General features: G+C 48.3%; 1 protein-coding gene across 1 annotated transcript in view; it reads left to right on the forward strand.

Annotated features, from left to right (window-relative positions):
* Positions 1–18,044, forward strand: part of INO80 (INO80 complex ATPase subunit) — a 197,428-nt gene extending 179,384 nt beyond the window's left edge. The window contains exons 30-36 of the mRNA XM_063947351.1: positions 1,556–1,714; positions 12,392–12,494; positions 12,666–12,754; positions 13,196–13,351; positions 14,973–15,132; positions 16,550–16,762; positions 16,873–18,044. Of these exons, the coding sequence (XP_063803421.1) occupies positions 1,556–1,714; positions 12,392–12,494; positions 12,666–12,754; positions 13,196–13,351; positions 14,973–15,132; positions 16,550–16,762; positions 16,873–17,087 (1,095 nt within the window). The 3' untranslated portion in view covers positions 17,088–18,044. The remainder of the gene's footprint in view (positions 1–1,555; positions 1,715–12,391; positions 12,495–12,665; positions 12,755–13,195; positions 13,352–14,972; positions 15,133–16,549; positions 16,763–16,872) is intronic.
* Positions 18,045–27,399: the final 9,355 nt, after the last annotated feature.

The following is a 27,399-nucleotide window of genomic DNA, read 5'->3' on the forward strand; positions in this document are numbered from 1 at the left end:
TTCAGAGGTAGCTATAGTTAACTGTCTCACCACGTACCTGTTGACAGATATATATCTATCTATCTATCTATATATATATATATCTATATATATCTATATATATAAATCTATATCTGTATGTTAGTTAAAAACCGCATAGAGTACTCTATGGGGAATGCAGATAATAGTGTGCTAGAATAAGAATACATCAGTAAGGGGACCATTTATTCATTAATGCATTTTTGTCACAATAAATAGAATTTCTTAGCACTGCCATTTGGTCACTAAGAAATTAATTCTGCCCAGTTGTCTTAAAAATCACATCCAGGGATAGGCGCTCCGCTAGGAGCCCAAACCTGCAACATATTAAGTAAAGGGATCGCATAAGCTATCGCTCTATGTTGTGGACCTACTGTGCATGTGTGCTCATTACACAGTGTGTGCGTCAGTGGCTTTTACCGGGTGATCCCTCTGCTGGTAAATAATGCAATAAGTAGCCCATAGGCTACAATGGCTAACCCCATTGCTATTTTGATTTTAAACAGGGAAAGCGCAGCAGATAGCTTTGACACTTCTACCCCGCCCCCCCCCCCCCCCCCCCCCCTTACAAATTTCAGCGCCTATAGTTACAGGGAAAATCCCTTGGGGGTGGGGGGTGACCAACCCCTCCTCTAATGTCAGGTCCCGCTTCACTCGCATTATACTTTGTAGCTGTACTACAGGGTCAGTTTTCTGGTGGAGCTGGAACATGGATTAATTTGGCTGCTCTGGATTGTTTCTATAGAAACTACACCAAGATCCGCCCCCCTGCCAATCAAGTTTAGTGGTTGCATTAACATATTTATGTGGGCCCAGGCACTGTAGTACCCATGTTGTCTGCAGATTATGTCCTCTCTTGGTTGGCCAAGTCTCTTAAGCATGGACCTCGACAGCTGCATTCCCCTGGTGGGCCCTTCATGCCCCAGTCTGAGACTGTCTATGTCGGTACCTTACTTGTAAAGAGGAGAGATAGAGGTGACCACTGTGGGAGGAGCAGGGCTAGAAAATCACGTCATTACCTTCTCATTTCACTAGAAGGAGGCATGGTACTCAACTCTTCTGGTAGTCAGTTGTATTTGCAATAATTGACGAGTCTCCTGGACTTTCCAGGAGAGTTGGTAAGTGTGATATATGTATGTATTACACTTGATTTTACACTCTATTTTATTAATGAGGATTAAATCCGTCATTTTGGGGTGTTTGTGTGACAATGCTTTATTGCAGGGCATGCAAATACCTTTGGCTCTACAAAGGCCATGACTGTATTGTTTTCCACAAATTAATACGTTCAGGTTCTTAGAAACCTGCTGTGATGGATCAACAATGAATCATTTTGATTTTCCTGTAAACATGTTGTGAGGAACAAGTTAGCATACAAGGTTCATTTTTCACCGGTTAGGAATGCCAGCCACTTTGTTTCCAAGTGGTTATTTTGTGGCTTAGGATATTCTAAGGTCTTTTGAGCCAAAGCTTGTTTTCTAGTATGTTGTTATATTTTTTATACATTTTCTATTTTAATTTTTTTATTCTTTGTTAGGTCATTTTCTATGATAGTGACTGGAATCCAACTGTGGACCAACAGGCCATGGACCGTGCTCACCGGCTGGGCCAAACCAAACAAGTCACTGTTTACAGACTCATTTGTAAGGGCACCATAGAAGAACGAATACTCCAGAGAGCGAAAGAGAAGAGTGAGGTGAGGAACATAAGCAGGATTGCTACAGGTTATGGAGGATCTTTTCTATATACCCAAGGGGACACTCCATGTGTTTATCATGTCATTTGTGCGTTTCATATTCTACCCTTCTCCAGTGGTTACATTAGTCAATAATACACACATCAGTTTCTGAGCAAAGTTATTTTGTAATTGTTGAGTTCTAATGTCATAATGTTTGCATTTCATACCTGACATTGTGAATAACATGTCTGTATGATTTTCCTGAAAAGCAACTTACATTTTATTCCAGAGTTGCCAGCTCCAGGCTCCTTATGTTTGAAGAAATCAGTCCTGATCTGTGATAAGAGTGTTAGAAGTTCCCTGGGGTCTCTAAAGGAGGTACACATGGAGAGATCCGTGCTTAAATTCTAAGCAATCTGACTAGATTGCTTAGAAGTTAGGCATGGATCTCTCCGTGTGTATGCCACACAGCAATAGTGATGCGCGGCGCTATCGCCGGTGCTAGATTGGTAGCAGGGACGTAGGAACAGATAGAGGCAGCAGGAACATAGAGACAGAGAAAGTGGCAGCAAAGACGTAGAGACAGAGAGGCAGCAGGGACGTAGGGACAGAGAGAGGCAGTAGGGACAGAGAGAGAGGCAGCAGGAACGTAGGAACAGATCGAGAACCATCAGAGATGTAGGGACAGAGAGGCAGCAGGGAGTGGAGACAGAGAGGCAGCAGGAACAGCTAGAGAGGCAGCAGAGGCGTAGGGACAGATAGAGAGGCAGTAGGGACGTATGGATAGATAGAGAGGACAGCAGGGACATAGGGACAGAGAGAGGCAGCAGGGATGTAGGGACAGAGAGAGGGGCACCAGGGACATAGGGACAGATAGAGAGGCAGCAGGGACAGTGAGGCAGCAGGAACGTAGGGACAGAGAGAGAGAGAGGAAGCAGAGACGTAGGGACAGAGAGAGAGGCAGCAGGGACGTAGGGACAGATAGAGAGGCCGCAGGGACAGGGAGAGAGGCAGCAGGGATGTAGGGACAGAGAGGCAGCAGGGACATAGGGACAGAGATAGGCAGCAGAGACATAGGGACAGAGAGAGAGGCAGCAGGGAGTAGGGACAGAGAGAGAGGCAGCAGAGAGTAGGGACAGCGAGAAAGGCAGCAGGGATGTAGGGACGGAGAGAGGCAGTAGGGACAGAGAGAGAGGCAGCAGGGATTAGGGACAGAGAGAGAGGCAGCAGGGTATAGGGACAGGGAGAGAGGTAGCAGGGATGTTAGGGACAGAGAGAGGCAGCAGAGACGTGGGGACAGAAAGGGAGTAGGGACAGAGAGAGAGGGAGTAGGGACAGCGAGAGGCAGCAGGGACATAGGGACAGAGAGAGGCAGCAGAGACGTAGGGACAGAGAGAGGCAGCAGGGACATAGGGACAGAGAGAGAGAGGCAGCATGGAGTAGGGACAGAGAGAGAGGCAGCAGGGAGTAGGGACAGAGAGAGACAGCAGGGAGTAGGGACAGAAAGAGAGTCAGCAGGGACAGAGAGAGGCAGCAGGGAGGTAGGGACAGAGAGAGAGAGGTAGCAGGGAGGTAGGGACAGAGAGGCAGCAGGGAGGTAGGGACAGAGAGAGGCAGCAGGGAGGTAGGGACAGAGAGAGAGGCAGCAGGGAGTAGAGACAGAGAGAGAGGCAGCAGGGACGTAAGAACAGAGAGCGAGGCAGCAGGGTATAGGGACAGGGAGAGAGGCAGCAGGGACGTAGGGACTGGGGGAGAGGCAGCAGGGATGTAGGTACAGTGAGAGAGGCAGCAGGGACATAGGGATAGAGAGAGGCAGCAGGGACATAGGGACAGAGAGAGGCAGCAGAGACGTTGGGACAGCGAGAGAGGCAGCAGGGTGTAGGGACAGTGAGAGAGGCAGCAGGGAGTAGGGACAGCAAGAAAGGCAGCAGGGATTTAGGGATAGCGAGAAAGGCAGCAGGGACGTAGGGACAGCGAGAGAGGCAGCAGAGACATAGGGACAGAGAGAGAGAGGGAGTAGGACAGCGAGAAAGGCAGCAGGGATGTAGGGACAGAAAGGCAGCAGGGAGTAGGGACAGAGAGAGAGTCAACAGGGACGTAGGGACAGAGAGAGAGAGGCAGCAGGGACGTAGGGACAGAGAGAGAGGGAGTAGGGACAGATAGAGAGTCAGCAGGGACGTAGGGACAGAGAGAGACAGCAGGGAGTAGGGACAGAGAGAGAAGCAGCAGGGAGTAGGGACAGAGAGAGAGAGGCAGCAGGGAGTAGGGACAGAGAGAGGCAGCAGGGTATAAGGACAGGGAGAGAGGCAGCAGGTATGTAGGGACAAAGAGAAAGGCAGCAGGGATGTAGGGACAGCGAGAGAGGCAGCAGGGACATAGGGACAGAGAGAGGCAGCAGAGACATAGGGACAGATAGGGAGTAGGGACAGCGAGAGAGGCAGCAGGGAGTAGGGACAGCGAGAGAGGCAGCAGGGGGTAGGGACAGCGAGAGAGGCAGCAGGGACATAGGGACAGAGAGAGAGGCAGCAGGGAGTAGGGACAGCGAGAGAGGCAGCAGGGAGTAGGGACAGCGAGAAAGGCAGCAGGGACGTAGGGACAGAGAAAGAGGCAGCAGGGAGTAGGGACAGAGAGGGGGGTAGCAGGGACATAGGGACAGAGAAAGAGGCAGCAGGGAGTAGGGACAGCGAGAAAGGCATCAGGGAGTAGGGACAGAGAGAGAGGCAGCAGGGACATAGGGACAGAGAGTGAGGCAGCAGGGAGTAGGGACAGTGAGAAAGGCAGCAGGGACAGAGAGAGAGGCAGTAGGGACAGAGAGGCATTAGTTACATACTGCACTACCATAGTGCAGCCTGGGACCCCATGGAGAGCACAATGACACCCCCCCCCCTTCCCCGAAACTGGTACCCCCGCGTACCTGCATAGACAGCATCCTCCATGGACAGGCTCTTCATGTAATCCGCCAGCAGCTGCGAAGTTGGCGCCTGTTAGCGGCTTCCTGTAGTCAAACTACCACAGCTCCGGCATGCAGGGGATGGCCTCTGTGGACTGGGCAGGGATTTTTATGGGGGGTTCCATAAAACACACACTCACATAGCACACATATCACACGTTCAGCACACACATACTACACATATAGTCCATATTGCATAAACACACACACAGCCCACATTCCCACACCAGGCACCAGCTGCATGACCAGCCACTGTTAGTAATCACTTCTTATTGGCCCGCAAGGTGGTGGGGCTTAAAAACAGCAGTCGATGTAAGTCAGGGGGCAGGGAGCCCATGGACTGCATCCACTACTTGGGGGGTGAGGCTCCTGCGGCTGTTCTCCGAAGGGGATGCAAGGGGAGCTGCGGGCCCTGGAAGCTTCTCGGCCCCCATAGCAGCTACACCCCCTCCACCCTTGGTAGTTACGCCACTGTTGTAAACATATATAGCATTAATCCCATTACTTTTCTCAGACATCTCCTTTAGTGGTGCGTCTGAATATATTAACCAAAACTCATTTTTCAGTTGGGGAGGAATTTTCTTTCAATATTACTGTTACCTGTTGTCTAAACTTCAAGGGAAGTAATCTTTTGGGACTGGCTTTCACTTAATACATAGGTGGAAATTCTGTGGTTGGTGGACTATCAACCCGCTAAACTACTGCCTTTGTGAGTCTGGCACTTAGGTGATGAGCCCCTCTGTAGCTTCTAAGAGACTTCAGAACTCATCCAGGTTCTACAGGTTTTCTTACAATTTGAGAATGATTTGAAGCTCTTTTCTTTAAATATGGGGCATACATATATAGATATAGTGCTTTTTAGTAAACCCTATGTAAACTGTATAGAAAATGTTTTCCTTTCTGCAGCAGGGTACATTGGTTTCCACAGGAAAACATCGGGGTGTAGAGTGGATCTTGATCCAGAGTCACCAACAGGCTAAACCTTTAGGCTGTAGCCGGATGCATTTGGACCTCCTCTATATAACCCCGCCTCCAGGCACTGAGAGCTCACTTTCGTGTTGGTGCCTGCAGCAGCAGGTCACTTAACGGGGGCTGCACTGGGCAGTCCTGAAAAGCTTTTTTGAAAGAAGATTTTTTCAAGGGCTGTCAGCGCTGTATGTCAGGGTGACACTTAAGCGCTTCAGCTCCATTACCTCCCAAGCGGCGTCGCATACTTCCGCGGCTCAGATTCTGGGTACTTGCGGCGGAGGCGTCCCGGCTTAGGCACACAGTCACAGACTGCTCTCCTGGATTGTGTGGCTGCTATAGGGAGGAGGTAAGAGAGTCCCCCAGGCGGGAACCGCAATTAAATTGCGTTCCATCTGCGACCTAGGGAGACAGGTTGTGGCGCTGGCGCGGACACTGTTACTGAGCAGAGACCCCACTAGACCACTGGGGCATCTGAGTACAGGTCGGTTGTACTAACACCCAATTTAATAAGGCTCACAGTACCCGGGGTGGAAGTCCAGCATAGGGCAGGTGGCGCTTGACCTGTAGCCCTTCCCCCGGCCCAGGGCGCCATCTCCTTGCAGATTTCCCGCCCTGGAGCTGCCTCACACTATCCCTCACTCCCTGACTGAGACGCTGGGCGCCATCTTCTAAGCATAGCTGCGGCTGGTCTCCGGGACTGGAGAGCAAGGTTTCCCTTGGAAAGCCGCCTGTATACAGCGCTGAGCCTTTACAATCACTTAAGTATCCTATATAGAGACAGCGTTAGTTGAGAAAAAGTGTACCTGTTATAGAATATATTGTATGAGTATTCTGATATATCCGCCAGTCACTGACCGCGCTGTGATATATATTAATATATATACATATATACTAGTCCAGTGCAGCTTTATTGTGATAAAAATTTCTGCATTGCCTATGACTGTGTGCCTGTATCTGCTGTGTGGGTTCACTCTCAGTGGTTCCCAGATATAACTGTCACTATATTCTATACCCAAAGGGACTAGGTGCATCTGGGTCCACTAATATAGTGCGTCACAGTGTTTATCCAATACGTATATTCTACTGTGTACGTACTCAGTCACGTAGTACCGGATTTATTCGCAGCTATTGTACTTTGTCTGGCTTTATCGTACTAAGTCGCTCTGTTGTTGCATTCATACATAATGTCTAACAGAAAGGGCAGTAAATCAGTGGATGCTCCTGCAACATGCAGAGTATGCTCCAGGGATTTACCAGAGGGGGAAGTTTTGTATGATGGTCTGTGTTCCTCGTGTCATACACCTCCTAGTCAGTCCGCAGCTCCTGTGTCTACTCAGGAGCCACCCTGGGCTGCGTTCACCAACCTGCTGGGTACTCTGGTGGAACGCATAGCGCCCCATATGGGACCACCAGTGCCACTACAGCCACAAATTGTCCCTATGGTTAATCCGCCTTGGGCGGAAAATGTATCTAACCAGTTGCAGCAATTAAATCAGTCTTCGGTAAGACAAAAATCCACCCCAGGTCACTCCCGTGTCGATGAGTCCTCTATGCCGGCTGCTTCCTACTCACAATCCACATACCTCTCTAATGTTTCAGCTGAAGAGGAGGGGGAGCATACGGTCCTGTCATAGACTGAATCAGGTGTTTCTGATGAGAATTCTCCCTTGCAGATTGATGTCCCTGCCTTTTGTGGTTGCTATTAAGCAAATCCTACAAGTCACTGATGATGAGGATTCCACGGGTGTAGTATGGCTGACCGGCGGTCTCCTGACCGCCGGTCAGCTTACCGACGCCGGGATCCCGGCAGCATACCGACGCCGGGATCCCGGCGGGGAGAGGCGAGTGCAGCAAGCCCCTTGCGGGCTCGGTGGCGACCTACGGTCGCCACGGGTTCTATTCCCACTCTATGGGTGTCGTGGACACCCACGAGTGGAAATAGTCCCTGTTGGTCGGCATGCCGACCATCGGGATAGTGGGTGTCGGGAAGCTGCAGGAGGTCATGTGACCGTCGGTCTCCCGACCGTCGGTCACATGAATACCACCCGGATTCCACTACTGTGGCAAAGAAACCTGATAAGTTTAAATGGCAGAAAGTGGTTAAAAACCTGTTAACCCATTCTGACCATTTAGTGGACATTAGACGGGAATCCTGGTCTACTCCAGGGAAGAAATTCCCATCATCTAAACGGGCCTTGGCTCGCTATCCTCTTCCTGTAGAGTTATGTAACAAGTGGGAAAATTCACAGCCGGTGGATTCTCATGTCACCCGCCTCGTGATGTCGTCCACTCTGCCTGTCACCACTGTCACTTCTCTGAGGGAACCGACAGATAAGCTTGTGGAGGGATGCCTGAAATCTATTTACTCCCTTGCAGGAGCTGTGCATGTGCCCACTATTGCTGCCTCTTGGGCTGCAAAAGGTATTGAAGCATGGGTTCAGGCATTATAGGAGGAGCTGCCCGAGGATATATCTGATAATGCCAGACAATACCTGTCTCACATTACCACCGCCACCTATTACATTCAGGAGGCATCCTCTGAGGGGGGGTGTTGGAGGCCAAGGAGTCGGCTACATCTGTCCTGTCGCCGTATTCTGTGGTTGAGGTCATGGAAAGTGGTCCTAGACTCCAAAAAGACCTTGGAGATACTTCCCTTCACTGGGGATATTTTGTTTGGGGAAGACCTGAATAAAATTGTGTCTGAATTAGCAGCTGCAAAGACTGTTTTTCTCCCAAGTACTAATCCTTCTGCACAGAAGGCAAAAGGTACCACTTTTCGTTTCTTTCGGCCTCAAGGGAAAGCAAAAGGTCAGGAAAAATTATCAAGCCCAAGGCAAAATAATCCTGGGCAGCCCATCAGCCTGCTTCTAAACAAGACAAGCCTGCTGCATGACGGGGCGGGCCTCCGCCTGGGGGACCCCAGGGTGGGAGGCCGACTTTAACAGTTCACCCATGTCTGGTTAAAGACCACTTCAGATACATGGGTACTGGAAGTTGTCTCTCACGGGTACGCTGTCTCTTTCAAGAGACATCCCCCTCGCCAGTTTTGCACCACGGTCCCTCCTTCTGACCGGTTAAAGGCGCAAGCATTGCAAACAGTCACCAGTTCTCTCCTGAGTACAGGAGTGGTTGTGCCGGTACCTTAGTCACTGAGAGGCAGAGGTTATTACTCGACCCTGTTTCTAGTCCCAATACCCAATGGGTCTTTCCGGCCTATTCTCAACCTCAAATCTCTGAGCAAGTTTGTGAGAGTGTCCAGTTTTCGTATGGAAACCCTGCGCTCAATTGTACTGGCTATGGAACACGGAGACTGTATGGTATCCCTGGATATACAGGATGCATACCTGCATATACCTAAGGCCATGTCACATCAGCAATTTCTGCGGTTTGCTATTGGCATCCTCGACTATCAATTTCAGGCTCTGCCATTTGGACTGGCTATGGCACCTTGGATCTTTACCAAGGTCATGGCCGTGATGACGGCCCATCTCCGCAGTCAGGGTGTCAGAATCCTGGCGTATCTGGGCAACCTGCTGATTCTGGCAAATTCCCACAATGTCCTCCTCAGTCATCTGCAACTGACAGTAACCTTCCTGCAAGCCCACGGATGGCTCATCAATTGGAAGAAGTTCTCGCTGGTCCCAGCACAGAGCATGGTGCACCTTGGGGCACGCCTGGACACAGATCGCCAAAGACTGTTTCTGACTCCAGAAAAAGTCCTGAAGCTTCAGGACAGGATCAGATGCTTCCTTTGTCACCCTAGAGGGTCAATACACTCGGCAATGCAAGTACTTGGCCTGATGGTGTTGGCATTCGACACGGTAGAGTACTCTCAATTTCATTCCCGCCCTCTACAGTGGTTAATCCTTTCCAAGTGGGACGGCCTACCTCAGTGGATCAGATCTCAGACGATCACTTTGACTCTGGAGGTTTGTCTGTCCCTGACCTGGTGGCTACAGGACCAGCAATTGAGAAGGTGCCGTCCCTTCTGGGTCCTACCAACCATGGTCGCCAGTCTGAGGGGATGGGGCGCAGTGTTGGAGCAACACTCTTTTCAGGGTCGATTACAAGGTTCCGGTCTTCGGATCTCAGACCAGGGATCCTCAGGCAGCGTTCGTGAATGCCCTGGCAATTCTATGGAACTTTCAGCTGCCCTACTATTTCCTCCAGTGTGGCTTTGGCCCAGGGTCCTACGTAAGTTCAAACAAGAAGGAGGATCGCTACTTCTAATTGCTCCAGCGTGGCCCAGACGGCATTGGTTCTCAGACCTGCAGGGTCTGTCGACAGGGCGTCCCCTTCTACTTCCTCAGCGGCCAGACCTCCTCGTAGAGGGCCCTTGTGTCTACACAGACTGGCTTTGACGTTGTGGTTCTTGAAGCATCACTCCTGAGGGCCAAAGGTTTCTCCGAGGCGATTATCTAAACTATGTTAAAGGCCCGAAAACGGCGTCTGCCCGGATTTATTACAGGGTGTGGAATTCTTACTTCACCTGGTGTGCTGATAAGAATTATGATGCATACAGATTCAGAACTTCCAGAATTCTGGCTTTTCTGCAATGAGGCCTAGACTTAGGCCTTCGTCTGGCCTCCCTCAAGGTTCACATATCTGCCTTGTCGGTATGGTTTCAGAGAAAAATTTCATCTATACTGTACCTGACTTTCATACTTTCACTCAGGGTGTCCTTCAGACTCAGCCTCCCTGTGTCCCTCCTGTGGCTCAATGGGATCTGACTGTTGTACTAAATGCCCTGCAAGAGTCTCCATTTGAACCTCTTGAGTCCGTGGACCTTAAATGGCTTACGACCAAGGTCCTGTTCTTGCTGGCTATTGCCTCTGCAAGACGAGTGTCGGACTTAGGCGCTTTGTCCTGTAACCCACCCTTTCTGATATTTCACCGTGACTGGGCAGTTCTATGAATTCGCCCCGGTTATTTGCCTAAGGTGGTGTCATCTTTTCACCTTAACCGAAAGGTTGTGGTTCCAGCCTTTATCTCTTCGGACTTGTCTCCCAAAGAACGTTCTTTGGATGTGGTTAGGGCTCTCCGTATTTATGGAGGTCAGATACCCTTTTTGTTCTGTTTGGTTTCCACAAACGTGGCTGGCCTGCGAATAAGCAAACCTTGGCCAGGTGGATTAGAATGGTGATTGCACAAGTTTATGCACAGGATGGATTCGCAGCTACTGCTGTATTAATGCCCATTCTACTCGTTCTGTTGGACCTTCTTGGGCGGCCCACCGTGGCGCGTCCGCTGAACAATTGTGCAAGGCGGCTACGTAGTCCTCAGTGAACACGTTTCTTAGGTTCTATGCCTTTGTTACTTGCGCCTCCCAGGATGCTTCCTTTGGATGCCGGATTCTCATATTGCTAAAGCGCATCCCAACCCTTGAGGAACTGCTTTAGGACATCCCCGATGTTTCCCTGTGGAAACCAATATACCTTTCTGCAGAAAAGGAGTGTTATGGTAGACTTACCATGGTTAACACTCTTTCTTTGAGGTACCTTGGGTCACAGGGCGCCCACTCTGACCCACCGAGCTTCTATGGGTTTGTATGGCATTAGCCGCTGGTACCTTCTCCTGCCGTGAGAATGTGGTTCTATGTGACTAACATCTGCCTTCTCTCTTGCCTGCTCCTGCATTGGACTGGTTAACGAAACTGAGCTCTCAGTGCCTGGAGGCGGGGTTATAGAGGAGGCCCCAATGCATCCTGGGACAGCCTAAAGCTTTAGCTTGTTGGTGCCTCTGGTTCAAGATCCACTCTACACCCCGATGTTTCCCTGTGAAACCCAATGTACCTCGCAGAAAGAGTGTTAACCATGGTAAGTCTACCATAACACTCCTTTTCTTTTCTTTTTTTAAACTTTTATTTCTTTTTTTGATGCTCAAAGTAAAAGACACATAAGTATGTGTAGGAGCATAGGCCATACCATTAGCGACAGACAAAACCACAGAAAGAGCTACACGAAAATATGAAAGAGCAATTACAATACAAAAAATAGACAATAGAGTAAGGGTGGGTACGCACTAGCACAATGTCAGGACGATTTGCCATATCTGCACGACAAATATTGTACATCGTGCAGTGTGTACCCACAATTGCTTGCTCCCGCGGGTTGCATGCGCTCTCTTCCGGTCGGGCGTGCTGCACGGCCAATCGGAGGATAACTCATGCAACCCGGTACATATTAATGAAGGACGGAACGAGGTATCATCCTGTCGTTAATTATATCAGGCATATGAGCATGGACAATCGGGAATGGTCCGGGAAATCGCCCTGACCATTGACCCAGTTGCCCGTCTTTCTGATGTGTACCCACCCTGAGGTAAACAAAAATTCCATGGGAAATGATGCAGAAGGGAGTACACAAAACTGCCCAGAGGTTATAGTGTAAGAAGAGACCGAAAGGGAGAGGAAAGCAGAAGGATAAGGGGAGGGGGGTGGAAAGAAGAAGGAGCCCAAATCTGAGTTCCCAGTGTACAGTAGTGGAATAGAGTGAAGGCCCTAAGACTGTCAGAGCAAAAGGTCCAAACTGCCCAAAGGAAGCGCCCCATGGGGCTTACAGCTACTAAAAACAAACCAATCACACCAATCTGAAGAAATGTATGGGACGTATTTACAGGTGCCATCAGAAAGGAGATGCTCAGTTTCCGATAAGAATCCTCAGTTGTTAAAGTTTGGAATGACTTTTATATGAAATTCCATCTTTTAACATGAATAATTAATTCTACAATATTGCTGTTTTATTTCATGATCCCTTCTAAACGTTCTCATTTTACAGATCCAACGAGTAGTGATCTCTGGAGGAAACTTTAAACCAGACACCCTGAAACCAAAAGAGGTGGTCGGTTTGCTTCTGGATGATGAGGAACTAGAAAAGAAATGTAAGTGATAGCAGACTTGCTAAAGCTGTCCAATGTTTGTGATGTAATACCGATTAAGGCATTTGAGTTTTAGCTGATCTTCAGTAGAGCACTGCCAAAAGCTCCTTCTAGAGCTGTTGTGTTGATAGTCATGATCTTCTCAAGACCTGTTCTGTTGTTGTTTTATTGTAGTACGCCTGAGGCAAGAGGAGAAGCGACAGCAAGAAGAGACGAACAAAGTGAAAGAGCGCAAACGGAAAAGAGAAAAATATGCAGAAAAGGTTATTTTCTATTGGTTACTCTCATACAGTTGTTGTAACCACATCATTCTACCCCAAATCCGCTTCTCAGCTGCTTTTGTGGCATTCAGTATTGGTGTAAAACGTCTTCCATTGGCTAATTTTGCCAATCAGACAGTTGTATAAATTCCATTAATGTTAATAAATAAAGCTGTACATAGAAATCAGGCTCTATATGTAGGACAGACCTATGCAACTATCTTACCAAGCCTTTATTATGTGTTTCCCTAGCTAAGTGATATAAGCAAAGTACCCCTATAGTTTGAATGACTAGAGCTTTCAGTAAAGAGCTGTGCGATATGTTGAGATTATATGTCGTTAATAAAGTATAATGAGAATTCCAGGATGTTAACCCTCATCCATATTTCACAATCTGGTTCAAAGTTGTTGTTATACTGCAACACACGTGTCTGTCTGTTGCAGAAGAAGAAAGAAGATGAGGTGGATGGAAAGAGGAAGAAGGATGGTGTAAACCTCGTTATCCCTTTCGTGCCTTCTGCTGATAACTCCAACCTGTCTGCAGATGGAGACGACTCCTTTATCAGTGTGGACTCTGCAATGCCCAGTCCCTTCAGTGAGGTGAGGATACCCTTCTCTGCGTCGTAACGTGTACTTTTCAGTCGTGTGAAGAGGATTAGGCAAAGTATTGGCATATTAGGAACGGTCACCGGCCAATGTTTGTTAACATTCAACATATACTTTGCATATATAAAATAACCAATACTGTTACAGGTTGAGTATCCCATATCCAAATATTCAGAAATACGGAATATTCTGAAATACGGAATTATTTAAGTGAGACTGAGATAAAAATCCTTTGTTTTCTGATGGCTCGATGTACACACACTTTGTTTAAAACACAAAGTTATTAAACATATTGTATTAAATGACCTTCAGGCTGTGTGTATAAGGTGTATATGAAACATAAATGAATTGTGTGAATGTACACACACTTTGTTTAATGCACAAAGTTCTTTAAAATATTGGCTAAAATGACCTTCAGGCTGTGTGTATAAGGTGTATATGAAACACAAATGCATTCTGTGCTTAGACTTAGGTCCCATCACCTTGATATCTCATTATGATATGCAATTATTCCAAAATACGGAGAAATCCGATATCCAAAATACTTCTGGTCCGAAGCATTTTGGATATGGGATACTCAACCTGTATTTAAAAAAAAAAAAAAAATTGCTAAAATATACTGATCCACATTTAATTACCAGCTGATCCCCCCCCCCCCCAATCAATCACAAATGACTATTCTCCATAAACTGCTACTACAGCCTTTTTCATTATATCGGATTATCGCACCAAGGAGTTTAGTTACGAAAGGTCCGTTTTCATCGATTTTTATTAATTTCAAATCAATGAAAATTGATCTCAATCGATGTTGGGGCTCAGAGGCTGAAACACACATTTATTAACAGATCATTTTTATATTCATTTTGAAATGTTAGTAAATGTGTGTTTTAGCCCTGGAAACCAAACATCTATTTAGATTGATTTTAATTGCTGGAAATTGACCTTCAGTAAGTATACCCTCTAATATCTGCCTCACTGACATCAGGAAAGTAACTGCTTTTTTGGCTTTTTTGTATCATTTGGTTTTGTGAGTAGATATACAGTATGCAAATGAATGTAGATCTCTGAAAATTTAAAGTTTTTTATTGGGGGAAAAATTGTATGTGTTTGTACTGCTAATCACAGTCATAAATAGTTTGGGTTTGAGATGCCGGTGGAATACTGACCGCAATATCCCGACAGGGTGACGGTAAGTATACTTACCTTCCTCCAATGGCCCCCTAACCCGTTCTTCCCGCAGCCTAACCCTCCCTGGTGGTGCCTAAACCTACCCCTTCCAGCAGCCTAAACCTACCCCCCTCCCCCCCCTTCCAGCAGCCTAAACCTAACCCTTCCCACCCGGTGTCTTACCCTAACCAACCCTCCCGGCAGCCTAAACTTAAGCCCCCCCCCCTCCTCCCAGCAGCCCAACCCTAACCCTCCCCTGCAGCCGGCGGCACAAGCATTCCAAGCAGTGTCTGGATTCCAGCGGTGGTTTCTCGACTCCCAAGATCCCAGCCATTGGGATCCTAACTGGATCCCTCATAAATAGACCAGATTTCAGGCCATTGCGCAGCGTGTACCTGTTGCTTATGTTGAAGCCCCTCAAAAATTGATGTTGTCCTTTGTTGACCAGATCTCCATCAGCAGTGAGCTCCACGCAGGATCCATCGCATTGGATGAGAGCAGTAACGATATGTTGGTCATCGTGGACGACCCTTCCTCCTCCGCTCAGCAGTCCAGAGGAACAAACTCCCCAGCGTCTATCTCTGGCTCTGTCTCCGACACGCTTAATGGTTGGTTTATACAGTCACTGATGTTTTACTATACAATAAACTTTTATCATTTTGAGATGTTCATGTGATTTTATGAAGAGGAGAAGAAGACTCTCTTGCTGGGACACTCTTCTTATATTTAAATTCTAAAATATAATTTTTTTATTGGTATACATTAAAAACCATCATTCTCCCAGCTGGTCGCAAAGTGACACTATTATAAGTCGCATAATATCGAACATGTACACATATACTAAAGAAATACATGGAATGTAATACAATACAATAATACAATACAATATGCAAAATACAAAGGGGTCGATTCAATTCAGCGACAGTTGAATAGCGCCGGGAATTAGCTCCCGTCGCTATTCAATTCAGCTCAAGTTAAGTCGGCGAAGGCCCGTTCTCGCCAACTTAACAGGTTGAGTTGTCGGAAGAACGGGCATTCTCCGACTTAACTCCCCGCCGCGATGCTGATTCCCGACAGAATCAGCCTCGCGCCGGCCGCGCGGCAGCACTTTTGTCGGATTTCCCCTCTCATCCCACGGGGGTGAGAGAAGAATTCCCGACAATTGGTGTCACTTGGCGCTGTATTGAATAGTGCCGGGAGCTAACTCCCGGCGCTATTCAACTGTCGCTGAATTGAATCGACCCCAAAGTGTGTGTTAGCCAATGATGTGGCTGATTTTCAGTAACGGATAGTGAACAATCCTGTTAATCACAGTTTTTCATGTTGAATACACAAAGATATAGTATACACAGTTAAAAGAAACAAGGCTTCAGTTTAACTTAAAACAAGTCCTGAAATATGAAAATCAGACCGGATATATAATGGATGAAAATTACAATTTTATGAAGGGCATCTGATGGTTGTTTAAGATATGGAGGGCATATGTAATAGGGTCCGAGTTGGCCAGAGATGCGGGATGCCGGCCGATGTTGGATGGTTTTGTAAAGGGGCAATCACTTACAATACATAGTTTTGCCTGTAAATGATTGCCCCTTTAAAAAAAAAACATCCGAGATCGGCTGGCATCCTGCTTGACTGGCAAACTCGGACCCTATTCCATATGCCCAGCGATGAGTGGGGATCGCGAGTGGCACTTGACTAGTGACTGCACAAGTGAGGGTGGGGTTGATGTGTTTTTTTTTAATAAGTTTAATAAGTGATAGACACTAAAGGGTGCAGATTGTGTTTAATATATTCTTCTAAATTGTATTTCTAATATTTTTCTGAGAATAGCTGATTTTTGTTCTGTTTGTAGACTGTTATGAATTGTATTAAGCTCACCAACTATAAGTGGATGGGAGAACTAGTTTAGAGTGAATTGGGACTTACGACGCACGTACTGTATCACTCTTACAAATATCACTACTGTATAAGAGTGAAGTTCTTCATCTAGCTTTTCTTGATCATTTTCTTTCCGTAAATCAGGAATTTCCAGTCAGGAAACACAGGGTACTGGACGGTCAAACTCGAATCGCAACAGAGGGCGTGCAAAAGCTGGTGGGAACGGCTCAAAGGGGAGTAAATCCCGAAGCCGCAAATCCACTGCTGGCAGTGCCGCAGCAATCGCTGGAGCAATGGCGGGAGCTGCTGCAGCATCCGCAGCCGCATATGCAGCATATGGATACAATGTATCAAAAGGTAATAATGACCAAGCAGTTGAAACGTAACAAACCTTTGCAATGGGAATGCAGTACTGGATAAGCAAATATTAGGGTTTTTGCATCACTGTTATTTTTGTGTTTTTCCAGGTCTCCCCGCTACCAGCCCCCTTCAGACTTCCATATTACGGACATCTGGAATTTCAGACTTTGGCCCAATAAACACATCATCACCAATTAGTTCACCGCTGAGTAAAGGAAACAGTACTCCTGGAACATCGAAAGTCAATAATCCTCTTAACTTAACACCGGAAACCCCACCACGAAGGAACAGTAAGGCTACTGGAATCCAAGGAGGGCTGTAACACATACTGGGAATGTCTGACCATTAATTAGTTCTACAAATCAAGGTATCTTATGGACAGCCAAAGATTTACAGAAGGACGTCCTTAAACACTTCCTAGCACAGCTGCAAGATCTACCTTTGAGCTTGCAGTAAGGTAATCTCGTTACTCCTACAGCCGGGCAGCATTGTAACCTTCCCTTTAATGTGTGATCCCTTCTAGTCCCAGGAGTTACTACTCTGCAGGAGAAGGCGAGGCTTGCTAAGCCATATAGGTCACCAAGCGGTTCTGGTGGTCATCACTTTTCCACGGGAATGCTGTGGAAGGTAGAGTCTGCAGAGGGCAATACATGATGTGTCCTCACGCTTCAAGTTCCACGATGAAGGATTAATGTATCACTTTATTCTGTGCACCGTAGTACTTCAGTAGAAATTGTAAACTTGAAAGAAATTCTAGGGTTGCCCATAGTGTCTCCAAAACTTTAAACACTGGTTCAGAAACAACAGACCCGTCTCCCTTCTTTATTGCTAAGGCTGCATGCGTCCCAGAATCAACACAACCTGGAACCTAGTAAAACTGGATAGAGTTGTTTGCATGCAGCCAGTGCTCATGCCTCATACCTCCTTTCCAGCGTAAACCGTAGAGAAAGAATAAGATGATTTGCGTTAAATGCCAATTCCATCATGAAACCTTTCAGGATGAGAGCCTCCTGGCAGCAAAGGGTAACCCAGCAATGATTTGTGCACTTACATTTCAGACAATTGAGCAGCATATCACAAGTGTGTGTGCAAACACAATATAGCGGGATTCTAAACAATGCAATGTCTTCTTTTTTTTTTTTCCTTTTTTTTTCTTCCTCTTTACAATGTGTTGTCTATTTTTATATCTAAATTTGTATATATGTATAAAAAAGAGGCACATCTTTCTTTTACTAACTGGAGAGAAAAATTCTGAATAAATCAAAGATCATTTTAGGTACTTGTTGTAATGGTATTATTTCTATAATTACCATGGGGACACGGAATGTATCTTAAAATTGTACCAATCATAACCTTCAAGTTTCTGTATGTACTTTCAATGGAAATGGAAGACTAACCAATGTTTGATAATATTCCTGTTGCATAGCTGAACGCAAGTCCACCATGATCAGGGCCGTCTTTTCGTATGGGCTCAATGGGCAGTTGCCCAAGTGCCCCAGGAGTATAAGGGCCCTAGGCTGATAGCTGAGGGACCCTTTTTCCTGGGGTACCAGATTTTTGAAAATCAGCCATGGGGAACCTGAGATATCTGACTTCAAAGCAGTGGTCCCCATCTGAGCCTGTTAGCCAGATATCTTGGGTTCTGACTGACCTAGAGTTTTTCTGAGGGTATACACCAAAAGCTAGGACTCTCCCCTTTCTATGGATACTGTTAGCTTGTCTCTACTATGCCCAGAACCAGAGATATCATCCTTCCAGCAGCTGCTCCCTGCTCCAACTCCACACGCCTGGTATGCAGTTTTATATTTCCATTGGGGGATTGCTCTGACTCCTGAACTCTGATCCTTAAGTCCCCAGTACCTCCTGAAAGGTGGGACTCTCTAGTTTTTTTTTTAACCCTATGAAAGCTAAAAATTCTATTTTCAGGAACTGGAGTTATCAGCAGTCAAGCAAGCTGCCATCCCACCGGAAAATGATGACTATTAAGCCCGCTCCATTATCCACTCCTCCCCTTCATATTAAACACCTCCTACCACCCTGCAAGTCTTATACCAGGGCCCCTTCATTCAGCACAATGCCCCCTCTACAGTTTAGTGTTCTCTTTCCCACCTCATCTCCCACCATCGGTGCAGTAGATTTAGCAGAAATGAATGCTCCAGATCCTACATGCTGAGAGGAAGATAGAACCCCCCCCCACCACCACCTGCCCAAGGAAGATCAAAGCTGCCACTGATAGCTCCCCCCACCCTTACGGCTGGAGAGTGGGTAGGGGCCCCAGTGCATTGCTTTGCCCAGGGGCCTACACTGATGTTATGATGGCCCTGCTAGGAAACCATAAGAAAAATGGGTGACCTGACCGTGGTTTTTCCCGCATTGCTTGCATGGAACTAAAAGTGCATATTTGCTTTTCTACTAAGTTGTACGCAACTGCGCAGCTGGTCCATCCCCATCTATACACTTTGTCTGCATAGCTGCCGTCGTTAAGTGCATAGCCGCCGTCATAACTGCACACTTGCTCTAGTCCTATTTTCATGCAAAAGACCTCTCTGAAAGCAGGCATATGTACACATATAGCCCTGTATAGCCTCCAATAACATGCTGTCGCCAAGCTTAGCCTGAGTGCAAAACCCCCACTATCACCCAGTTGTGCCCCTTTGACCACAAGTACAGATATAATAGATTTGCAAGATAACCGACTTGCTTTTACCGCTGCGTTATTATGAAGTTTGAAAACGAGAACCGACTTAATGAGATTGTCCACAAGGGAATGCAGTCAGCGGGATAGCAGGAAACGATAATGAGACACAAGGAGGGGAAGAGCTGGTGTTGGGTTGAAGAAAACAAATACCAGGGGCATTATCAGAAAATAAAGTTGTTATAGAGGCTGGAGAAAGGGTATTATAAAGACCAGGGCCATAACCAAGATGGTGCGGAGAGTGCTGCAGCACAGGCACTGGCGGCCCTCCGCAGCACAAGTAACCGGATGTCTGTCGCTAGGGAGCAGCTCAGGGGGTTCGCTCCATGTGAGGTGGGATAGGTGGACAGTGGGGAGAGATCTTTGTATCCCTGAAACGCCTACCACCACCAGGCACAGTGCCAACTCTGCTGAGCGAGGAGACGTTACTTGGGTTCATTCTGCAGTTAGTGTGACGGTCACTCTGTCAGTGAGTCCTTCTGGTCCTCAGGGATATTTCTCTGACGTCCTAGTGGATGCTGGGGACTCTGTAAGGACCATGGGGAATAGACGGCTCCGCAGGAGACTGGGCACATCTAAAGAAAGATTTAGGTCTATCTGGTGTGCACTGGCTCCTCCCCCTATGACCCTCCTCCAAGCCTCAGTTAGATTTCTGTGCCCGGCCGAGCTGGATGCACACTAGGGGCTCTCCTGAGCTCCTAGAAAGAAAGTATAGTTTAGGTTTTTTATTTTACAGTGAGACCTGCTGGCAACAGGCTCACTGCAGCGAGGGACTAAGGGGAGAAGAAGCGAACCTACCTAAGTGGTGGTAGCTTGGGCTTCTTAGGCTACTGGACACCATTAGCTCCAGAGGGATCGCACACAGGACCCGACCTCGTCGTCCGTTCCCGGAGCCGCGCCGCCGTCCCCCTTACAGAGCCAGAAGCAAGAAGGTCCGGAAAATCGGCGGCTGAAGACTTCTGTCTTCTCCAAGGTAGCTCACAGCACTGCAGCTGTGCGCCATTGCTCCTCATGCACACCACACACTTCGGTCACTGATGGGTGCAGGGCGCTGGGGGGGGCGCCCTGAGCAGCAATATTAACACCTTGGCTGGCAAAACTGACACCATATATAGCCCCAGAGGCTATATAGGTGTAAATTACCCCTGCCAGAATAACACAAAAAGCGGGAGAAAGCCCGCCGAAAAAGGGGCGGAGCCATCTCCCTCAGCACACTGGCGCCATTTTCCCTCACAGCTCCGCTGGAAGAATCGCTCCCTGGCTCTCCCCTGCAGTCCTGCACTATAGAAAGGGTAAAAAAGAGAGGGGGGGGGGCACAAATTTAGGCGCAGTATAATATATATATGCAGCTATAAGGGAAAACACTCTTTATAGGTGATATCCCTGTGGTATATAGCGCTCTGGTGTGTGCTGGCATACTCTCCCTCTGTCTCCCCAAAGGGCTTTGTGGGGTCCTGTCCTCTGTCAGAGCATTCCCTGTGTGTGTGCTGTGTGTCGGTACCGCTGTGTCGACATGTATGATGAGGAAAATGATGTGGAGGCAAAGCAAATGCCTGTAGATGTGTTGTCACCCCCTGAGGGGTCGACACCTGTGTGGATGGACTTATGGAAGGAATTACGTGACAGTGTCAGCTCCTTACATAAAAGGTTTGACGACATAGGACAGCCGGCTACTCAGCTTGTGACTGTTCCAGCGTCTCAAATGTCATCAGGGGCTTTAAAACGCCCGCTACCTCAGATGGCAGACACAGATGTCGACACGGATACCGACTCCAGTGTCGACGACGATGAGACTAGTGTACCCTCCAATAGGTCCACCCGTTACATGATTGAGGCAATGAAAAATGTATTACACATTTCTGATAGTACCCCAGGTACCACAAAAAAGGGTATTATGTTCGGTGAGAAAAAACTACCAGTAGTTTTTCCTGCATCTGAGGAATTAAATGAGGTGTGTGAGGAAGCCTGGACTTCCCCCGATAAGAAATTGATAATTTCTAAACGGTTATTGGCAGCGTACCCTTTCCCGCCAGAGGATAGGTCACGTTGGGAAACGTCCCCTAGGGTAGATAAAGCGCTTACACGTTTATCAAAACAGGTGGCACTACCGTCTCCGGATACGGCCGCCCTAAAGGATCCTGCTGATAGAAAGCAGGAGGCTACCCTAAAAGCTATATATACACACACGGGCATTATATTGCGACCAGCGATTGCATCAGCATGGATGTGCAGTGCTGCTGCTGCGTGGTCAGATTCCCTGTCGGATAATATTGATACCCTGGATAGGGACACTATTTTGTTGACAGTAGAGCATATAAAGGACGCTGTCTTATACATGCGTGATGCACAGAGGGATATTTGCCGGCTGGCATCAAAAATAAGCGCAATGTCCATTGCCGCCAGAAGGGGGTTATGGACTCGGCAGTGGTCAGGTGATGCCGATTCAAAAAGGCACATGGAAGTTTTGCCTTATAAGGGGGTGGAACTGTTTGGGGATGGTCTTTCAGACCTCGTTTCCACAGCTACGGCTGGGAAATCGACATTTTTGCCACAGGCTACCCCACAGCAAAAGAAGGCACCGTATTATCAAGTACAGTCCTTTCGGCCCCATAAACACAAGAGGGCTCGAGGCGCATCCTTTCTGCCGAGAGGCAAAGGTAGAGGGAAAAAGCAGCAGCAAACAGCCAGTTCCCAAGAGCAAAAGTCCTCCCCCGCGTCCGGTAAGTCCACAGCATGACGCTGGGGCTTCACAGGCGGATCCGGGTACGGTGGGGGCCCGTCTCAAAAATTTCAGCACACAGTGGGCTCTCTCACAGGTGGATCCCTGGGCCCTTCAAGTAGTATCTCAGGGGTACAGGCTGGAATTCGAGACGCCCCCCCCCCCCCCCGCCGTTTTCTAAAATCTGCCTTACCAGCAACTCCCTCTGCCAGGGAGGCAGCGTTGGTGGCTATCCAAAAACTGTATTCACAGCAAGTGATTGTCAAGGTACCCCTCCTTCAGCAAGGGAAGGGTTACTATTCCACAATGTTTGTGGTACCGAAACCGGACGGTTCGGTGAGACCCATCTTAAATTTAAAATCCTTGAACACTTATATCAAAAGGTTCAAGATCAAGATGGAATCGCTCAGGGCGGTTATTGCGAGCCTGGACGAGGGGGATTACATGGTCTCCCTGGACATCAAGGATGCGTACCTGCATGTCCCCATTTACCCTCCTCACCAGGAGTACCTCAGATTTGTGGTACAGGACTGTCACTATCAGTTCCAGACGCTGCCGTTTGGATTATCCACGGCACCGAGGGTCTTTACCAAGGTAATGGCCGAAATGATGATACTCCTTCGCAAGAAGGGAGTTTTAATTATCCCGTACTTGGACGATCTCCTGATAAAGGCGAGGTCCAAGGAACAGTTGGTAGTGGGGGTAGCACTTTCTCGGGAAGTGCTACAACAGCACGGCTGGATTCTCAATATTCCAAAGTCACAGCTGGTCCCGACGACACGTCTTCTGTTCCTGGGAATGATTCTGGACACAGACCAGAAAAAAGTGTTTCTTCCAGTGGAAAAAGCTGAGGAGTTGTCATCTCTAGTCAGAGACCTCCTAAAACCGGGACAGGTGTCGGTACATCAATGCACACGAGTCCTGGGAAAAATGGTAGCTTCGTACGAAGCGATTCTATTTGGAAGGTTCCACGCAAGGACTTTCCAGTGGGACCTGTTGGACAAATGGTCCGGGTCCCATCTCCAGATGCAACAGCGGATAACCCTGTCGGCAAGGACACGCTGCTGTGGTGGCTGCAGAGGGCTCATCTACTAGAGGGCCGCAGATTCGGAATACAGGACTGGGTCCTGGTGACCACGGATGCCAGCCTTCGGGGCTGGGGCGCAGTCACACAGGGAAGAAATTTCCAAGGACTGTGGTCAAATCAGGAGATTTCGCTTCACATAAATATTCTAGAGCTAAGGGCCATTTACAATGCCCTAAGCCAAGCAAGGCCCCTGCTTCAGTACCAGCCGGTACTGATCCAATCAGACAACATCACGGCGGTCGCTCATGTAAACAGACAGGGCGGCACAAGAAGCAGGAGGGCAATGGCAGAAGCCACAGGGATTCTCCGATGGGCGGAAAATCATGTGTTAGCACTGACAGCAGTGTTCATTCCGGGAGTGGACAACTGGGAAGCAGACTTCCTCAGCAGGCACGACCTCCACCCGGGAGAATGGGGACTTCATCCAGAAGTCTTCCAAATGCTGGTAAACCGGTGGGAAAGACCACAGGTGGACATGATGGCGTCCCGCCTCAACAAAAAGATAAAAAGATATAGCGCCAGGTCAAGGGACCCTCAGGCGATCGCTGTGGACGCTCTAGTAACACCGTGGGTGTACCAGTCGGTTTATGTGTTTCCTCCTCTGCCTCTCATTCCCAAGGTACTGAGAAAAGGGCATTCCGGAGGAAGTCATCCCTACCCTGATCAAAGCCAGGAAGGATGTCACTGCAAAACATTATCACCGCATTTGGCGGAAATATGTTGCTTGGTGTGAGGCCAGGAAGGCCCCAACGGAGGAATTTCAACTGGGTCGATTCCTGCATTTCCTGCAAGCAGGGGTGACGTTGGGCCTCAAATTGGGGTCCATTAAGGTCCAGATTTCGGCCCTGTCGATTTTCTTCCAGAAAGAACTGGCTTCACTGCCTGAAGTTCAGACTTTTGTCAAAGGAGTTCTGCATATTCAGCCTCCTTTTGTGCCCCCAGTGGCACCTTGGGATCTCAATGTGGTTTTGGAGTTCCTGAAATCACATTGGTTTGAACCACTTAAGGCTGTGGATTTGAAATATCTCACGTGGAAAGTGGTCATGCTGTTGGCTCTGGCTTCGGCCAGGCGTGTGTCAGAATTGGCGGCTTTGTCCTATAAAAGCCCTTATCTGATTTTCCATATGGATAGGGCAGAGTTGAGGACTCGTCCTCAGTTTCTCCCGAAGGTGGTATCAGCGTTTTCACTTGAACCAGCCTATTGTGGTGCCTGCGGCAACTAGGAACTTGGAGGATTCCAAGTTACTGGACATAGTCAGGGCCCTGAAAATTTATGTTTCCAGGACGGCTGGAGTCAGGAAAACTGACTCGCTGTTTATCCTGTATGCACCCAACAAACTGGGTGCTCCTGCTTCTAAGCAGACTATCGCGCGCTGGATTTGTAGCACTATTCAGCTGGCGCATTCTGCGGTGGGACTACCGCAGCCTAAATCTGTAAAAGCCCATTCCACAAGGAAGGTGGGCTCATCTTGGGCGGCTGCCCGAGGGGTCTCGGCTTTACAACTTTGCCGAGCAGCTACTTGGTCAGGGGCAAACACGTTTGCAAAATTCTACAAATTTGATACCCTGGCTGAGGAGGACCTGGAGTTCTCTCATTCGGTGTTGCAGAGTCGTCCGCACTCTCCCGCCCGTTTGGGAGCTTTGGTATAATCCCCATGGTCCTTACGGAGTCCCCAGCATCCACTAGGACGTCAGAGAAAATAAGAATTTACTCACCGGTAATTCTATTTCTCGTAGTCCGTAGTGGATGCTGGGCGCCCATCCCAAGTGCGGATTGTCTGCAATACTTGTAAATAGTTATTGTTACACAATTCGGGTTGTTATTGCGAGCCATCTGTTCAGAGGCTCCGTTGTTATCATACTGTTAACCGGGGTTCCTATCACGAGTTATACGGTGTGATTGGTGTGGCTGGTATGAGTCTTACCCGGGATTCAAAATTCTTCCTTATTGTGTCAGCTCTTCCGGGCACAGTGTCCTAACTGAGGCTTGGAGGAGGGTCATAGGGGGAGGAGCCAGTGCACACCAGATAGACCTAAATCTTTCTTTAGATGTGCCCAGTCTCCTGCGGAGCCGTCTATTCCCCATGGTCCTTACGGAGTCCCCAGCATCCACTACGGACTACGAGAAATAGAATTACCGGTGAGTAAATTCTTATTATCTGTAGCAGTCATGTAATAATTTCAAATGCACCCAATTCCTTAATTGAAATATAGCAATTAGTAATGCCCCTCAGGGCACTCCTGTACCAGGTATTAAGGGCCAGGGTCTGCCACTACCAGCTAGCCACCCTCTTCTATCCCTGCCACCACTACTATCTGCCAGTCACCCCATTATCTGCCTCCCTTGCCAATCACCAACATGATCTGCCGCCCCCAGAATCTGCCACCATCTTTCTATCCCCTGGCACCCTCACTATCTGCCACCCTGCTTATACTAACCAGTCTTCTAGCCCCTCTCTGCACCCTGGAGTAGGCAGCCATGATGGTCTTCATGGTGCAGGTAAGTGCGTCCAGTTGCAGGAGTTCAAATCCCCCAGTTACTGTACAGCACAGAGCTCTGGGTGCACTGCAGCCTTATGTAGGGAGAGAGGCGGATAATCAGGGGTCCCTCTGGGGAGGCTGAAGGCGGATGCTGGGTGCCCACCCGGGTTCGTGCCAACTCCTGCCACCGGGTGTACACTGATGGTGCCCAACTGCAAACTGAACTGTATAGTGCCACCCTGTAGACTGTAATACTGCTCGGTACTAGAAGTCTCGTCATGCCCTGACTGTTCGGGAGTGGGGTGTTCTTTCTTGCCACGACACCAAAATATCTAGTTATGGGTCCGATATAGAGAATGGTAAGTGCATATTATAGTAACTCCCAATATTTGATTCATAATTTAGAATAGCAGCCATATAGTCTACTCAGTAGGCATGACGTGTTCTCAGCCAGTGACAGAGGGAGGCGTTTGGAGGCTTTGTCATAGCAGTGGTGACTGGACGTAACAAGACAGGGTCGGACTGGTCTTCGGGTATAGGGGAAATTCCGGTGGGCTCCACTGCCTGTGACCCCACCACCTGCTGCGATCAACTCAGAATTACCCCTATAGGGAGCGATTAAGGCAAAAATGCGCATGGTACGCAGTGCGCATGCGCTAAGTATTTTAGCACAAAACTTAGTAGATTTACTCACGTCCGAACAAAGAATTTTCATCGTTGAAGTGATCGGAGTGTGATTGATAGGAAGTGGGTGTTTCTGGGCGTAAACTGACCGTTTTCTGGGAGTGTGCGGAAAAACGCAGGCGTGCCAGGATAAAACCCGGGAGTGTCTGGAGAAACGGGGGAGTGGCTAGCCGAACGCAGGGCGTGTTTGTGACGTCAAACCAGGAACGAAACGAGCTGAGCTGATCGCAGTGTAGGAGTAAGTCTCGAGCTACTCAGAAACTGCTAAGAATTTTCTATTCGCAATTCTGCTAATCTTTCGTTCGCTATTCTGCTAAGCTAAAATACCCTCCCACAGGGCGGCGGCCTAGCGTGTGCAATGCTGCTAAAATCTGCTAGCGAGCGAACAACTCGGAATGAGGGCCATTGTTCCTAAGTTCTTTAATTACTACCTTGCCCTGGGTGACAGAAATACTAGTTTCAGCCCCAAGGTGGCGTGGGGGACTGTAATGCAATTACTCATAGCCCTTAGGCTGTGTACACATCAGAACAATGGGGGTCATTCAGATTTGATTGCTGGGCTGCGTTTTTTGCTGCCCTGCGATCAGATAGTCGCAGCCTACGGGGGAAGGTAAAATCGCTGGGCAAGTGTGCGAACGCATGTTTTGCAGAGCTGCACAAAAATCAGTTTGTGCAGTGTCTGCGCAGCCCAGGACTTACTCTTCCAGTGCGATGAGATGAGGCTGATCGAGGCCGGAGCTGACGTCAGACTCCCTCCCTCCAAACGCTTGAGCCCGCCTGCGTTTTTCCGGACACTCGCTGAAAACGGTCAGTTGCCACCCACAAACGGCCTCTTCCTGTCAATCACCTTGCGAACACCCGAGCGAATGGATCCTTCGCACCATCCCATCGCTGACCGGCCATCCCCATTGTAACCGGTTGACGCGCCGGCGCATTGCGGCTCATATGCATGCACAGTTTGGATCTGA

This window comes from Pseudophryne corroboree, chromosome 12 (genome assembly GCF_028390025.1).
Source record: "Pseudophryne corroboree isolate aPseCor3 chromosome 12, aPseCor3.hap2, whole genome shotgun sequence".
In the NCBI taxonomy this organism is placed as follows: Eukaryota; Metazoa; Chordata; class Amphibia; order Anura; family Myobatrachidae; genus Pseudophryne; species Pseudophryne corroboree.